The sequence below is a fragment of the Myotis brandtii genome, unplaced genomic scaffold, assembly GCF_000412655.1.
Source record: "Myotis brandtii unplaced genomic scaffold, ASM41265v1 scaffold122, whole genome shotgun sequence".
NCBI classification, from domain to species: Eukaryota; Metazoa; Chordata; class Mammalia; order Chiroptera; family Vespertilionidae; genus Myotis; species Myotis brandtii.
This window is the reverse complement of record NW_005354255.1, coordinates 486,822-504,255: the sequence shown is the minus strand read 5'-3', so window position 1 is coordinate 504,255 and position 17,434 is coordinate 486,822. Positions and strand designations below refer to the sequence as shown.

General features: G+C 51.8%; 1 protein-coding gene across 1 annotated transcript; it reads left to right on the top strand.

The window, feature by feature from the left end:
* Positions 1–1,538: 1,538 nt before the first annotated feature.
* Positions 1,539–9,757, top strand: EBI3 (Epstein-Barr virus induced 3). The gene is made up of 5 exons (XM_014533362.1): positions 1,539–1,972; positions 2,963–3,083; positions 4,145–4,323; positions 5,387–5,544; positions 8,607–9,757. The coding sequence occupies exons 1-5, from the start codon at positions 1,906–1,908 to the stop codon at positions 8,757–8,759; spliced, it is 678 nt and encodes a 225-aa protein (XP_014388848.1). The 5' UTR covers positions 1,539–1,905; the 3' UTR covers positions 8,760–9,757.
* Positions 9,758–17,434: the final 7,677 nt, after the last annotated feature.

Below are 17,434 nucleotides of genomic sequence, written 5' to 3'. Positions count from 1 at the left end.
CCCCCCCCCCCCCCCCCAAATCAGGGAATCTGAGTTCCCTGGCTCATGTCCTGTTGCCAGACACCAGCCCAGGAATAAAGCTCACTGAGCAGAGAACACGTGTGGCCTGATTGCTGGGCACCCACCTCGAGGAGGGGAGGGGGTGGCCCGGATCAGGGTGAGGAGAGTGAGGCACCACCTCCCGCACCCAAGTCTCAGCCCCATGATGAACACTGTGTTCGTGCAACGTTTTATTTTTTTTTAAATATATTTTATTGATTTTTTACAGAGAGGAAGGGAGAGGGGATGGAGAGTTAGAAACATCCATGGGAGAGAAACATCGATCAGCTGCCTCCTGCACACCTCCTACTGGGGATGTGCCCGCAACCAAGGTACATGCCCTTGGCCGGAATCGAACCTGTGACCCCTCAGTTCCCAGGCCGATGCTCTATCCACTGAGCCAAACCGGTTAGGGCTCATGCAATGTTTTAAAAAGTCAAAATGGATGCCAGAAAGTTCACCCTGAACAGAATCCCCCAGAGTTAAGGGAAGACAGGAGCCACGCCTGCACTGACCTCACTCTTCTTACCCTGGGCCCAGCCCCTGGGAGGGAGAGCCCACCCCAACCCCCTGCCCTGGCAACTTCCCTGAAATCCCCTGGTGCTTCTCAGCCCTTTCCAGCCGGGAGGAGGTGACTAAGACCGTGAACCCCCGTGTCCAGCCGGCCCCGGGGGGTTTCCTCGCTCATCCAGGGCAGGCAGGGTGTCCAGTGGGGCTTCAACTGCCGGGCATCCCCATGGCTGGGAGGATGTCCGTGGGAGGGGCTGCCCCAGGTCTGCTCTGTCTCTCTTGGGCCGGTAAGCAGGGACCCCGTCGTGGTGGTCCCCGCGTGAATGGGCATCTGCTGTGTAGATGCCCGGGTCTCCCGTGTCCCCGTCTTCTTTTTTCCTAGACTTTTGTGTCTCTATCTCTCCGTCTCCTGACTTTCTCTTTTTCTGTCTCTATTTCTCTATCTCATCTCTCCCTGTCTCAGTCTCTGTCTCTCTCATCTATGTCTAGCTCCTGTCTCTCTCCCTGTCTCTATCTCTCTGTCTCCTCTCTTATTTGTGTGTGTCTATCTCCATCTCTGTCTCTCCTCTGAGTCTCCCACCCCTCTCCCGGACCCCGTCCCGGTGGTCTCCGCGTGAATGGGCATCTGCTGTGTAGATGCCCGGGTCTCCCGTGTCCCCGTCTTCTTTTTTCCTAGACTTTTGTGTCTCTATCTCTCCGTCTCCTGACTTTCTTTTTGTCTCTATTTCTCTATCTCTCTTATCTCTCCCTGTCTCAATCTCTGTCTCTCTCGTCTATGTCTAGCTCCTGTCTCTCTCCCTGTCTCTATCTCTCTGTCTCCTCTCTTATTTGTGTGTGTCTATCTCCATCTCTGTCTCTCCTCTGAGTCTCCCACCCCCTCTCCCTCTCTCCTCTCCTCTGAGTCTCCCACCCCCTCTCCTCTGAGTCTCCCACCCCCTCTCCTCTCTCCTCTGAGTCTCCCACCCCCTCTCCTCTCTCCTCTCCTCTGAGTCTCCCCTCCTGCCTCTGTCTCTGTCTTGCTCCATGCGATCGTCCCCTCTGGGGTTTCCCCGGCCCCTCCTCACTGCAGCCGGAAGGAAGGACTGACTGTGCTGGGAAAGGCCACGGGGTCTCCACTTCTCCCTTTTGTGGCCTCTTCCTCCTGCCCCCACCTCAGAGCCTTCCGCACCCTTGTCCCGGGGTGGCCAGCAACGGGACTAGCGGATCTGCTGCCCCTGCTTGACTCTCCTTGGCCCCACGAACCTGCCAGTGAGTCCAACCCAGAGAAAGGGAAGGGGGGAGCTTGGCAGGGTCTGCGTGCCCCGCCTCCCCAAGGGGCCCCTTGCCCAGCTTCTGGAAGCGGAGCCCACAGGAGTCATGGCCCCAAGACTCCTCCTGGCCCTGGCCCTCTGGGCTGGCTGCTCACCCTGCAGTGGCAGAGAAGGTATGTAGGGCCCCTGGGGGCTGGGGGACCAGGGCCAGTCTGGGGACTGGACTTTGCTGTGGAACCTTCTGGGGGTGGGATGGGAGGGGGTCCCACAGATGGGAAAGTAAGACACAGATGAATCCTACTCCAAAGTGACACCAGGTAGTGAGTGGCAGCCACCGCCTGGAGAGAGAGAGAGAGAGAGAGAGAGGGAGGAGGAGGGGTGGGGGTTAATTGCATACACTCATTTCATGTGCTTTAAAACAAAACTGTAGCCCTGGCCAGTTTGGCTCAGTGGGTAGAGCGTCGGCCTTCAGACTGAAGGTCCCAGGTTCGATTCCAGTCAAGGGTATGTACCTCGGTTGCAAACTCAATCCCCGGCCCTGGTTGGGGCACATTGGGGAGGCAACCAATTGATGTGTCTCTCTCACATCGATGTTTCTCTCTCTGTCTCTCCCCCTCCCACTCTCTCTTTTAAAAAAAAAAAAAATCAATGGAAAAATAGCCTCTGGTGAAGATTAACAAAACCAAAAATCTGTAACAAAGAGGGGATACAGTGAAACATCTCCTCCCATCTGGGTTCTCCACTACCGCGGTCTCCTCTGTGGCTTGTTAACCCTGGAGGATGAGCCAATAGTCCCTACCTTTGCAGGTTGTAGGGGGGTGAGAGGTGACGTAGGTGCCTTTCACTCATGCACTCATTCCACCAGCCCTATCAGGTGCCTCCCGTATGCCCGGCACTGGCTGGGGGTGAGGGGGGAGGAACCCATGGGAGGCCTTTACAGCCCTGGTGTCTCTGAAATGGAGAGAATCAGCATCTTCCTGTTTCAGATTCCAGAGTCTGACTCTGTGGACCTCAGAATGTGGGAATTGTAAGGCTGGAATGTTGACATTCCAGAAACCTGTGGAATCTGGGACTGAGCACCGAGGGTGGCTTTCACCCCAAACCCTGGGTACTTGTGGGTGGTTTGAAAGCTCACGCTCCTCCCTCCTCCCTCCCCACTGCAGCTCCCACCCAGTCCAGGGTGTGGTGCTGGGCCTTTAGGTACCCGATGGCCGTAGATTGCTTCTGGACCCTGCCACCGGCTGCCAACTCCACCAGGCCCACAGCCTTCATTGCCACGTACAGGTCAGAGCCTGGAGGGCTTCCTGGAGGTTCCGCAGCGGAGCCTGACCCCTGGGAGGAGGGCAACTGCAGCCAGCGCGGACCTGGAGCCCTGCGAGTGCTAGGGCAGCGGGTCCTGTAGAAACGTGCCTCCTACAATACACATGTCATGCCAGGGGTCGCTTAGAATGTTCTAGAAGCCACATTTAAAAAGTAAGAGGAAATGGGTGAAATTAATATTTTATGTAAATAATATCTATATTTCTCAATATTTATCATTTAATGATTGAGCATAATGTAATTGAACATACTTATAGCCAATGTATATATTTAAATTTAGAATAGAAATTAATATAGAAATAACTAAAATATTATCGTTATCATTACTTTAAAAATTAGATATTTTACATCCTTTTTATAAGAAGTCTTCAGAATTCCACGTGTATTTTATGAATATAGTGCCTTTCAGTTCAGATGCTAAACTTTCATTAGAAATTCTTGATCTGATTGGATTTCATAAAATTTGCAGTTGAAGTAATAAATTCATGCACCCACTTGTTCCAAACAACTTTCCCAAGTGTTCTGGTAACTGGAAACATTACACTTAGGTTACACAAAATGAATCAAACTTAGAAGTCCCACTCAGTCACGTTAGCTGTGTTTCAAGCGCTTGACCCCACAGGCGGCTAATGACTGCTGCATGGGACAATGTAGAAACAGGACATTGTGATGCTGTAGAAAGTTCTATGGATGGCACTCAGCTCAAGTCTCAGAATCTTCCTGTTTCAGATTCCAGAGTCTGTGACTCTGTAGACCTCAGAATGTGGGAATTCTAAGGCTGGAACGTTGATCTTCCAGAAACCTGTAGAATCTGGGACCCGAGCATCTAGCGTGCTTTTCACCCCAAACCCTGGGTACTTGTGGGGTCTGTGATGCCAAGTGAGTGCCTCCCCCGAGTGAGGGTCACAGGGGCAAGAGCAGGACCCCGAGCCAGGGCTCCTCACCTTCTGTCCCTACTTGGGATCGAGGGCACAGGCAGGGCCAGCAGGAGTGCTGAGGCCCTCACAGTGCCCATCCGTGTCCAGGCTGGGAGTGGCCGCCCATGGGGAGAGCCAGCCCTGCCTCCAGCCCACCCCGGAAGCCACCAGCTGCACCATCCCGGACGTCCAGATGTTCTCCATGGTGCCCTACATGCTGAACATCACCGCTGTCCACCCCGGGGGCAGCAGCAGCAGCTTTGTGACCTTTGTCCCAGAGCACATCAGTGAGTGGGGGCCATGGTTGGGGGGTGAGGGTCCCTGGCTTGTTTGCGCTCTTCCACCTCTCGAGGTACCCCCACCTTCTACCTGTCACACAGTCCTGTCCTCTTGTCGCGGATCCTGTGGGATTTCAGAGAGGAAGGGAGAGGAAGAGAGCTAGAAACATCAATGAGAGAGAATCATTGATCAGCTGCCTCCTACATGCTCCCTACTGGGGGACGAGCCCGAAACCCGGGCATGTGCCCTTCACCGGAATCGAACCTGGGGGCCTTCAGTCCGCAGGCCGGTGCTCTATCCACTGAGCCAAACCGGCTAGAGCCTGATCCCACTTCTTTACCGCCCACCTGGACCTCAGTCCTCTCACCCTAGTTTCTGGTTCCCACCCTCTTCCCTCAGCAGCCACCAGAGGGCGCCTTCCCTGAATCAGCCACCAGAGGGCGCTGTGAGCACCCTAGTCAGGTCCTGCCCCTCGGCCCACAGCTCTAGCTCCTGCCTCCCTTGGGGTAAACGCCCAAGTCCTCCTATGACCTGGCCCGCTTGTTCCTTAGCAGTTTTGGGGGGGGGGGGGGGCTGCTAATGGGTGTGGATTTCTTTTTGGGGTGATGAAAATGTTCTGATTAGATAATGGTGGTGTTCATACAACATTGTGAATGTACTAAAAACCACTGAACTGTACGCTTTGAAAGGGTGAGTTTTGTGGTATGTGAATTATGTCTCAAAAAGTTGCAAGCCACTCTCTTCCTTGCACTCCTGAACTTTCTCCCCTACTCTTTTTTTTTCAATGAATAAATAATCTCACCCCGGATAAACCTCATTGGCTACGATGCTGCCACTGCTAAAGCTCTTCCCTCCTCTTTATGATCAGCAGATTCCTTCTTGTCTCTTGCCTTCTGTCCTGTGGATTGAGCTCCAAAAGGAGACGGGTTGGGTCTCTACTGGTCACTGCTGTGTCCCCGGGGTCCAGAACATCACTGGACACACAGTGGACCCTCAATTAATATTTGTTGGTTGTTTGCGTGCATGCATGGAACTGCCCTCTGCTGACCCTGTCTCCTGTTTGTCTGTCAGTCAAACCAGACCCTCCAGAAGGCGTGCACCTGAGACCCCTGCATGGGCAGGGGCTGAGGGTGCAGTGGGAACCTCCCAGGTCCTGGCCCTTCCCGGAGATCTTCTCACTCAAGTACTGGATTCGCTACAAGCGTCATGGAGCCGCCCGCTTTCGCCAGGTGAGGAAGATGAGAGGCAGCTGGGGAGGGTGAGTCCCAGGTAGAGCAGCACGTGTAAAGGTGCACTGAGGCCTCCCGGGTAGCTTGAGATTGATTGCTTGTGGCTAATGTGCAAAATGCAGGCAGCCCCGCAACTCCACTCCTGCTCCTGCGTATCTGCCCCAAAGACTTGAAAACAGGGACTCAAACAGAACCTTCACAGAGTGCTAGTCACAATAGCAGAAAGGTGGAAACGCTCAAATGTCCATCAGTGGGTGAGTGGATTCACAAAGCACGGTCCATCCACACACTGAATATTACTCAGCCATGAAGCACTGACACTCTCTACAATGTGGATGAACCCTGAAAGAATGATGCCCAGTGAGAGAAGCCAGACACACAAGGTGTGTGATTCCATGGATGCGAAATGTCCAGGACAGGCACATCCAGAGATGGAAAGTAGATTCAGGGTTGTCAGGGGCTGAGGAGGAGGGTGGGAAGTGACTGCTGATGAAAACAGGGTTTTGGGGGGGGTGGAATTTTCTAGAATTAGAGGCGCTGGTTGCACAACATTGTGAAAGTACTAAGGGATATGGAATTGTCCACTTCAGAATGGTTAATGTTATGCCATGTAAATTTCACCTTGATTGAAAACAACCTATATTGTTTTAACTTTTTTAAAAAAGGTTTTATTGATTTTAGAGAGTGAGAGCAAGGGAGAGGGAGAGAGAAACATCGATCTGTTGCCTCCCGTACATGGCCTGACCTGGGATCAAACATGAAACCTAGGTATGTGCCCGAACCAGAAATGGAACCCACAACCTTTTGGTGTGTGGGATGACTCTCCAACCGACCAGGGCTGTTTTAACTTCTTCTTTTTTTAAAAAAATATTTTTTTATTGATTTCAGAGAGGAAGAGAGAGATAGACACATCAATGATGAGAGGGAATCATTGATCGGCTGCCTCCTGCACGCCCCACACTGGGGATGGAGCCGGCAACCTGAGCATGTGCCCTTGACCGGAATCAAACCTGGGACCCTTCAGTCCACAGGCCGGCGCTCTATCCACTGAGCCAAACCGGCTAGTGTTGTCTTAACTTCTTAAAAAATAACAAATAACGACAGTGTCCTTGAACCTGGGACCCTTCAGTCCGCAGGCCGGCGCTCTGTCCACTGAGCCAAGCCGGCCAGGGTTGTCTTAACTTCTTAAAAAATAACAAATAACGGCAGTGTCCTGTGAGCATCCGAAGGTCGGTGGTGGCCTGGGCAGAGCCGGATCCTGGGCTGAACTACGGGTGGCTGTGGCAACTAGCCCGGGAACTGCCTTTTAAATTTTACTAGTGTTCATGAATTTTCTTAAGTCTTTGCAGTTTTAAAATTGAGATCGAACTCACATGCCAGAAAAGTCACTGTTTTAAAGTGCTTAAGCCAGTGGCTTTGAGAGTGTTCATAAACTTGTGCAACCATTAACCTAAATTTACAACTTGCAGCACCATATCGGCCTACGATATGGGACGCTCAGGCAGAGCAGGGAAGGGAGCGAGGCCGGCCTGGGTTGGGCAGCTGAGTGTGGGGCTGGAGTGGGACATGCTGACCATTCAGTAGGCGGTGGAAGGAGGGGGGGCCGGGTCAGGGAGGGAGAGTGTGGAGCAGCGGGGACAGGGGAGAAAGGATGGACGGGGAGAAAGCAGGGAAGGCGGCCTGAGTGGGTGTCTCACTCGTACCCATGGGACTCTAATCTTCGGAGGTCCCTGCGTGGGGGCATGAGAGGCCAAGGCCATCGAGAGAAGAACTGACTACATTTCCTGAGAGAAGGGGACATGCCGCGCCATGCAGGGCGTACAGGCAGCATCAGGACGCAGGAGGCCGCACCATGCAGGGCTACAGGCAGCATCAGGACGCAGGAGGCCGCGACATGCAGGGCGTACAGGCAGCATCAAGACGCAGGAGGCTGGAGCAGGAGGGAGTGGCGAGCCAAGGCAGAGCTCTGCTGGGGTTTCCCTGGGGAAGGGGACCGGGTGGGGTGCATGCTGGGGGCTGGCGAGTGTGAATAATCCTGTGGGCTCTGGGTACATGGGTGATCTCAGGTTGCCTGGCACCTGGCATTGGGTGACTTAGGGCGGGAGGAATACTGGCCTGTGTGGGGGAATTAGAGAAAAGGGTGATTGGTTGGTTTGTATATGAAAGGCGTGCCCCTTTGCCACCCCTAACAATTGGCTGACCCCAAGAAGGGCAGTCTGTTCCCGGCCAGCAAGATGTTAAGATGCCAAAATATTACAGGCAGCATCAGGACGCAGGAGGCCGCGACATGCAGGGCGTACAGGCAGCATCAAGACGCAGGAGGCTGGAGCAGGAGGGAGTGGCGAGCCAAGGCAGAGCCTCTGCGGGGGTTTCCCTGGGGAAGGGGACAGGGTAGGGTGCATGCTGGGGGCTGGCGAGTGTGAATAACCCTGTGGGCTCTGGGCTACATGGGTGATCTCAGGTTGCCTGGCACCTGGCACTGGGTGACTTAGGGCGGGAGGAATACTGGCCTGTGTGGGGGAATTAGAGAAAAGGGTGATTGGTTGGTTTGTATATGAAAGGCGTGCCCCTTTGCCACCCCTAACAATTGGCTGACCCCAAGAAGGGCAGTCTGTTCCCGGCCAGCAAGATGTTAAGATGCCAAAATATCCTAAGATATATAAAAAAAAAAAAATTTAAAACATGGTTAATACAGTGGGCCTGGGGAGTTGGGGAGGGAGGCATTGAAGTCAATGATAGAAGCTCTGGTTTAGAGCCAGGAGGAGGAATGGGATTGGGGGGCGGGGAAGGTCTGGGGAGTGAGGGATCTCACCACTGAGACACCCCTCGAAACGGAACCATGCCTCGGTGCGGTCCAGGAAGGATTCCTGAACCAGTTGGCTCTGGGACCAGCAGGAAGTCCACACAGGTCAGGACCACACAAGCCACAGCCTGGGAGGGGGCTGTGGAGGGCGACCGGTTTAGGATGGAGCATGAGGATTGGAGGCTCAGTCACACCGATCGCTGGACAATGGCCCTTCCCAGCCCCCTCCTCCCACTGACCACAGTCTTTCTGCTCTCAGGTGGGGCCCATCGAAGCCACGTCCTTCACCCTCAGGGCTGTGAAGCCCCACGCCCGGTACTGCGTCCAGGTGGCTGCCCGGGACCTCACTGACTACGGGCAGTCAAGCCACTGGAGTCTCCCTGCCACGGCCTCGGGGCCACTGGGCCAGTAGCAGGGGCTTCCCAGCACCCGGGGAGGGGCTGGTTCCTGACATCCCCTCCCCTCACCGCTACCCACTCAGGGGTGGATGGGACCTCACTGGCCTGGCCTGGGGCTGCTGCTGAGCGGCTGGGCCACCTTGGACACGTGACTTTGCCTCTGACACTGAATTTCCTAATCTGTGAATCGGGGATGTACTCTCTCCTTTGACTGCAGAACTGTGAATGTGACGTATTATTTATTGTTTAATTAGACAAGGACCATTGTTACTAGAATAAAGACTCTCCCTCCCTTTGTTCAACAGACCCAGAGAGGAGTTCGGACAGAACAGAGCAGGACACACATACAGTGAATCCCCACTCCGTGGACAGGGTCAGGGCTGGAGAGAGGAAGAGACCGCAGCTTGAGGAGTTGGGGTGGGGGTGGAGGGGTTCTGCCTGGGACGGGATGGTGGGAGCCATTCAGTTCAGCAGTTTGGTTCCCCCATCGTCTCAAACAATGTGAGCCCCAATGTGAGTGGACACAAATGGGACATCGTTTGTTTGGGAAGATTTCTCTGGGGAGGGGACAAAGCAGCCAGGCCTGGAAGGATTTTCTCAATCCATGGGTTTGTTTGTGGATTTCACTTGGGTCTCATCTCAAAGGTCACCTCCTCCAAGAAGTCTTCCCTGAACACATCATCTGTGGTAGCAGAATAATACCCCCCCCCACCCCGCCACACAAAAGATAACCACATCTAACCCCCAGAATCTGTGAACAGGGTACCTTACCTGGCAACAGGGGCTCTGCAGGTATGATTAAATTAAGAGTCATGATAAGACTCCTTAATTTAAAGTTTAATGATCTTTCATTAAGTTAATGAACAGCAAGGAGAGTTATTATCCTGGGGCCCCAAGAAAATAACAAGGATCAGGCAGGAGCCCTGGCTGGTGTGGTTTAGTTGGTTGAGCATCGCCATTCACCAAAAGGTCACTGGTTTGATTCCCAGCCGGGTACATGCCAATTTCAGGCTTGCTCCCTAGGGGGCATGCAGGAGGCAGCTGATCGATGTTTCTCTCTCTTCCTCTCTCTAAAATCAATAAAAACATTTAAAAAACTATTTTGAAGAGGGAGGCAGGAGATCAGAGGGGGGCAGAGACAGCTATGTGACAGTGGAAACAGAAGTCAGAGTGATGCGGGGTCATAAACCAAGCGTTGCAGGCGTCTCCAGAAACTGGAAAGGTCGAGAAAATGGATTCCCCCTGGCGCCTCCAGAAGGAGCCACACTGCCACCTGCATCAGACTTCTGACCGCCAGGACTCAGATAATCGCTGTGTGTCAGGACAGTGAGCTTGTGGTATTTTGTTACAACAGCCATAGAAAACACACACCATTTCACTTTCCATAGTTACCCTGTTTTGTCTTCAGACCATTTACCAAACCAGAAAAGGTCCTTTTTGTGTATTTATTGTCCATCTGTCCCACCATGATCCCTGCGAGGACAGGAATCTTCGGTCTTGTTCTCTGATGTGTCCCTAAAGGCTGAGCACATATCTGACACAAAAAACATTGAGCCCTGGCCGGTTTGGCTCAGCAGCTAGAGTGTCAGCCCAGACGGAAGGGTCCAGGGTTCGATCTGGACAAGGGCGTGTACCTCAGGTGCAGGGTCGATCCCTGGCCCAGGTGGAAGGAAATGAATCTATGTCTCTCACATCTGTTTCCCTCTCTCTGTCTCTCCCCCTTCCTTCCACTCTCTCTCAACATCAATGGAAAAATATCCTCAGGTGAGGATTAACAAAAAAATAAATAAATAGAACAAACATTTATCAGAGAAAGGGAGGCCCTGGCCGGTGTTGCTAAATGATTAGCACGTCCTCTCACACACAGAAGGGTGGAGGGTTCTATTCCAGATCCAAGGCACGTACCTGGGTTGCTGGTTCCATCCCCAGCCCATGGGGGCGCCTGCGGGAGGCAACCAATGAATATTTGTCTCTCAATATTTCTCTCTCTCCCTCGCTCTTTCCTTTCCCTCTTTCTACTCTCTCTAAAATCAGTAGGAAAATATCCTCGGGTGAGGATAAACAAGAAAATTAAAATACAATAAAAAAGAAGGAAGGAGGCTGGGGAAGGAATGGGGTGGGATTTCCTCTTTAAAGGGGCATTTGGACCCTAGCCGGTTTGGCTTAATGGATAGAGTGTTGGTCTGCAGACCAAAGGGTCCCAGGTTCATTCTGGTCAAGGGCATGTCAGCACGTGCAGGAGGCAACCAACTGATGTGCATTGATATTTCTGTCTTTCCCTCTCTCGCTCTAAAAACCAATGGAAAAATATCCTTGGGTGAGGATTTAAAAGAAAGAAAAAGGGCATTTGGTTATGGGGGACATTGGAAACCAGTGTGTGTGTAGGGGAAGTGGGTTTGCAGCCAGGTCTTGAGTCTGCCTGTGGCTCAGCTTAAGAGGTTGGCCAGTGGTTCTCAACCTTGGCTGCACATTAGAATCACCTGGAAATCTTTTTAAAATCCTGATTTCTGGGCCTCATCCTCCAGAAATTCTGTTTCTTTGTTATCGGATGGGGCCACAACATTAGTAACAAAGAGACAGAATTTCTGGAGGATGCGGCCCAGAAATCAGGATTTTAAAAAGATTCCCAGGTGATTCTAATGTGCAGCCAAGGTTGAGAACCACTGGGGTGGGCGGTCAGGGCGCTCTTTTGCCCGCGACCTGTGTAGCCCGTGGAAACTGACCGCAGTCCCCACGTGAGCCCTAAGGACACAGGGAGGATGGGTGGGTTCCGAGAGGCCAGCACACGGGTTTAACACCCAACACTGAACATTTTATTTGCTGAATAAAAGAATGAACAACAGGGGGTATCGCGAACAACAGCTACGTCGAGTCACGAAGAAATTTTAACAAGCCGCTGCTGACCTCTAGGACTCAGCACCTCCTCAGAACGCCAAATCCAGACGCCCCGGAACCTTCGTTGCGAGCTATCGCAGTTGCCACCCGGAGGGAAAACAACCGAATTCAGATTTTAACAGGCGGGAGTCGCAGCCAATGACAAAAGCAGGCTGCGTAGCCGGCAGCCAATCCTGGAGGCTGGAGGAGTGACAGTATCGGAAGTGCAAGGACCGCGGGGAAGTCCAGTAAACAGCAGCCCTAACCTGTTTTCTGGTACGTGTGGGAGGAGTGGGAGACAAAGATATCGGAGCGGAAAGTTTTAAAAGTAAGTGTTGGATGTCTAGGGCTATATACCCAGGGCGGCATATCTCGGAACTCTGGCCGAGATGATCCTCTCTAATTGGAACCTTTTTTTCTAGCCTAACGGCCTCCCAGTCATCTTCCGCGAGAGGTGGGCTTTCGCTAAACTTTTCCCGGGATTTACCCAGTCACAGGCGGGGAGCTTAGACTATTTACCCAATCACTTCCCATAATTGGGTTTCCGAAAGAAATTATCCAATCACTTCCCTTGGGGGCGGGGCTTTCTTTAAAATATTGTTCCCTCGACACTTTCTTTCACCTTCGGGGGCGGGACTCTGCTCAGCCCCGCCCCTCCTGGGATCTCTGGCCTATTGCATTCCTAGAAGCGGTTCAGCTTTGCTAAAGAAACTCTTCTTTGGCTTCAGGGGCCCCTCAACTTCTCTTCCCAATTCTTTTGGGGTGAATCCAGCACTCTTGGGTGGAGAGGGTCTTGGAAGAGCGAGCTCCGGAATTCTGAGCGCCGGTCCTCACCCCAGGAGAGCGTGTGTTCCCAGAAGGGGAATGCGCTCTCCGGCCTGGGAGTAAGTCCAAGATGTCAGGACCCACAGCCAGGAGCCCCCGGTTTGAAGTCGAGTTGATGTTCTTTCTTGTGACTCGGTGCCTTCATCTTTTAAACACCGATGTTAGGAGTCCAGCCCCAGCCTTTTCGCATTCCAGCGGAGTGTGCAGGTCTTTGTGTCCCTGAAAGTCCTTTCACCGTGAGCATCCAACTGGGAGCCATCCATTTCTGTAATTTGCTATTAGATCCTTCTGTGTGCCATGCGGATCAAATCCTCACAAGTTATATCCATTCAGATGGGGAAACTGAGGCCCAGCGAGGATATGTTATAGCTAGGGAGTGGGAGAGCCAGACCCGGGCTCCTGGCTCTGTAACCTATGCTCCTAGTCACTGTTCTACACCGTCTCCTCCAGAGTCGGGTCCCCAGGTCTGAACCCTGGCTCTGCAGTTCATGCTCTGTGACTCTGAGTAACTGGAACCGCCAGGACTGAGCTTCCTCTGTGAAATGGATGCATCACTCTCTGTCTCATGGAGACTTTGAAAGCCGTAAAAAGTGTTCCATGTGTTGCCCGGCACCCAGTAGGTGCTCAGAAACACAAAGTGCTTTTTTTTCTGATGATCTGATGTAGTTATTTTTCATAATCCAAACCCACTTTCCTATGTCTCCCATTTCAGGCTCCTGTGCAGGAAGTTTAATTCAGCAAGTCGGAGGCTGCTGTCCTTAGAAAGGCCAGATTACAGGGTTGGACATTGGCTGACATCTGGGAACTTGAATTTCAGGATGGCTTCCACTGTTCCCTGGGCTTACACTGTTTGCACAAACAGTTATGCTGAGCACCGGCTCTCCTCCTGGAGTCTGGAATCGTGGTCCTTGCTGGGCAGAGGTGCCAGCATGACCAGTCTCCATTGAGAACTCTGGATGCCGGGTCTCCATGAGCTTCTCCAGGAGACTTTTCACACCTGTTGTGACAGCTCATTGCTGGGGGAATTGAGCACGTCCTGTGTGACTCCATTGGGAGAAGACTCTGGAAGTTTGTGCCTGATCTTCCTGAAGCTGTCCCACGTGCCTTTTCCCTTTCCTGATTTCTCTCTAACTTTTTGCTGTGATAGATGGTAGCCATGTGTATGACCATATGCTGAACCCCAGGAGTTCTCCTACCAAATCATTGAACCCAGGAGTGGTCTTGGGGACCCTGACACGGCTCCCCAAAGACCGGTAGGCAGTACATGGTGCAATTGATGGTTCCCTTCAACATGAGGTGAGTGCCCCCACATGGCCCCCCACACCAGTTGTGGCAGACAGATCCGATGTCTGGAGTCCAGGGAGTGGCTCATCACTGGCGTTCAGACCAGGTCTCCAGTCCTGGCTCAGACATCTTCACAGTGAGCAAGTGACGGCTCCAAGCCCCGCTTTCCCACCATTCAGGCTTAAGCTCCCTGCCCTCCTAGAGTTCCCAGCCAGTGCCTGCCTCGAGATCTTGATCTTTGATAGTGAAAGTGTGAGTACATGGATGGGGCCCTGTACATACATGCACTTCCACTGGCAGCCATGATTGTTCCTACCTCAGGACCTTTGCATACGCTGTTCCCTGGGCCTAGAAAGAACACCCTTCCTTTTGCTCTCACGTGACTCTTCTTCACCCATGAGGTCTTGGATTAAATCTCACTTCCTCAGAGAGCTCCTCTTGACCCCCATCTAACCCATCCATTATTTCTCCTCTCGTCTTTTACACCACTTTTGAATGACCATATGTAAGTTGGTTGGAGCAACCCATGAGGTCTTGGATTAAATCTCACTTCCTCAGAGAGCTTCTCTTGAACCCCCATCTAACCCATCCATTATTTCTCCTTTTACACCATTTCTGAATGACCATATGTCAGTTGGTTGGAGCGTCCTCCCGACATGTCAGGGTGCTGGTTTGATCTCTGGTCCGGGCACATACAAGAAGCAACTAATGAAAGCTTAAATGTGTGGGACAACAAATCGATGTTTCTCCCTCTCCTCTCTAAAATCAATCAATAAATATGTATTTTTTTTAAGTCATCCAATTTGTGTCTCTCTCTCACATCAAGTTTCTCTCTCTCTGTCTCTCCCCCTCCCTTCCCCTCTCTCTAAAAATCAATGGAGAAATATCCTCAGGTGAGGATTAACAAGAACAAAACAAATCTCTCTCTCAAAATCAATACATTTTTTTTTAAAAAAGTCATCCAACAAGGAGTTGTGAAAAGAGAAGGGACAGGGGAGGTGAGGCTCTCTGGTGCTTGTTGTTGTTAATTCTCACCTGAGGATACTTTTTCCATTGCTTTTCGGAGAAAGTGAAAGGGAGAGGGATAGAGAGAAACATCTATGTGAGAGAGATGCATCGACTGGTTGCCTCTCGCAGGCGCACTGACTTGGGGTGGGGAGCGAACCTGCAATCCTGGGATATGCCCTTGACTGAGATCGAACCCGAGACCCTTCAGGTGCGCAGGTGACGTTCTAACCATTGAGCCACACAGGCCAGGGCCTCTGGGGCATTTTTTTCTCTTTTTTTTCCTCTGGTGCATTTTGATTCATTCTTTTATTTATTTATTTGTTTGATTTTTAAAAAAATATGTAGTTTTATTGATTTCAGAGAGGAAGGGAGAGAGAAAGAGAGAGAGAGAGAGAGAAACATCAATGATGACAGAGAATCATTGATTGGCTGCCTCCTGCACAGCCCCTACTGGAGTTTGAGCCCCCAACCCAGGCCTGTGCCCTGATTGGAAATCAAACCCTGAACTCCTGGTTCATAAGTCGATGCTCAACCATTGAGCCACACTGGCCGGGCTTGATTCATTCTTTCAGACTGTTTCCTGTACTTCTGTCATTCTTGATCCACCGTAATTTTTGCCCTGTGCATGCACCATTACTGTTATTTACTTACTATAATTATTAACCTAACTCCATTCCAACACATGGCTTAATAAACTACAGTCCATGCAACACCTGGCCCATGGCCTGTTTTTGTAAATAAAGTTTTATTGGCACACTGGCTTGCACATTTGTGTGCATATCATGCATGGATGGCTGCTTCCACTCTCCAGTGGCAGAGTTGAGCAGTTACAACTGACACTCCATGGCCTCAAAGCCAACATGTTTTTTGTTTGTTTGTTTTTAAATATATTTTATTGATTTTTTACAGAGAGGAAGGGAGAGGGATAGAGAGTTAGAAACATCGATGAGAGAAACATCGATCAGCTGCCTCCTGCACACCCCCCACTGGGGATGTGCCCGCAACCAAGGTTCATGCCCTTGACTGGAATCGAACCTGGGACCCCTCGGTCCGCAGGCTGACGCTCTATCCACTGAGCCAAACCAGTTACGGCAAAGCCAACATGTTTATAGAAAAAATTTGCTGGCCCGTTAGGGTCACCCAACTCAGCTGCCCACAGCCTCAGGGGACAGTGGCCAAGAAATCCCTTTCCCAGTGTCTAACCTCTCACTGTCCCTGCCACTCTGCTGGCCGCGGTCATCTCTAGGGAAGGGACCAGCTTCCTTCTCCTCCTTGTGACCCGGTGGATGGGGTACCCAGAGTCCATTTAATGAGTAACAACATCAGCTAACGTTGGTGCAGCACTTAGCATGGGCCACACCTTGTGCTAAGCTCGTTATACAAACTCACGTGTTTAGTTTCCCAATGCAAGTATATTAATTCATTTGCGCATTCAAAACAGTATTTATTGAGCATCCACTATATGCCCAGCTCTGTTCCAGGCACTGGCGCTACAGCAGGTGAAGAAAAACAGTCTCCACTCATAAAGGTGACGCTCTTGTTGGAAGATGGGGGATAAGAGAGTAAAAATAACTAAATGTAATAATGAAATAAAAATAAGATAAATGGGTACTAGAGGTGGTGGTAACGATGGAAATAAAGCAAGGTAAGAAAGTTCTGAGAGCCTTGGCTGTTTTGGCTCAGCGGATAGAGCGTTGGCCTACAGACTAAAGGGTCCTGGGTTCGATTCCAGTCAAGGGCACATGCCTGGGTTGCGGGCTCGAACCCCAGTAGGGAGCGTGCAGGAGGCAGCAGATCGATGATTCTCTCTCATCATTGATGTTTCTGTCTCTCTCCCTCTCCCTTCCTCTCTGAAATCATTAAAAATATATTTTAAAAAAGTTGTGAGAGGGGGCCTTAAGGAGGTGTATTTCTGCCTGTTCCTCCCTGTATGAGTTATCCAGTGCTGCATGACAGATGACCCAAGTTAGCAGCTAAAACCACAGGAACCTGACGTGTTTTTGCTGGGTTCTCTGCTTCAGGGTCTCATGGCTGTAACTGAGATGTCAGCCAGGGCTGGGGTCTCCTCCGAAGGCCCGATGGGAACAGGTCTGCTTCCAAGCTTCCTCACGTGGTTGCCCAGTTCCTTGCCACGGACCTACCACTGGCTCTGTCAGACCAGCAGAGGAGAGTCTCCTGAAGTGACATCACCTTCGCAGGTTCCGCTGATGGGAAGCGAGCCCCAGGTCCCAGCCACATGCAAGGGGAGGGGCCTGCACATGGGTGTCCATCAGGGGCCATTGGGGCTGCCAGACCCCCATCCACAGTGAGCTTGCAAGGGGAGGTGTCATGTTGATGAGTGTGTCCCCAGCACCTAAGACCATCCAGGCACTTAGTAGGCGTTCAGAAATGTTTGTAGCCTGACTGAGTGGGTGTCTCCCAATTCATAGTGAGGGAATCGAGGCCCAGGGAGGCCTTGGTTCCGCCTGCGCTCCGCCACCACTCGCCAGCCCTCCCCCTGCCACTGGTAGTGCTTCATTAATTTCTCTTTTCCCTCCAGGCTTTTACACGTCTTTCTCCCTATGATCTGGGAGCAGCTTTGCTCTTGACCCCCAATTCCCTTGTGGGGGTTCCCAGGACCCAGTGAGCAGAGGATGGGATCTGTCGTGTGTGCAGACCCTCCTGGGCCTCTGCCTGTCCCACCCCCCTTCTTCCCCCC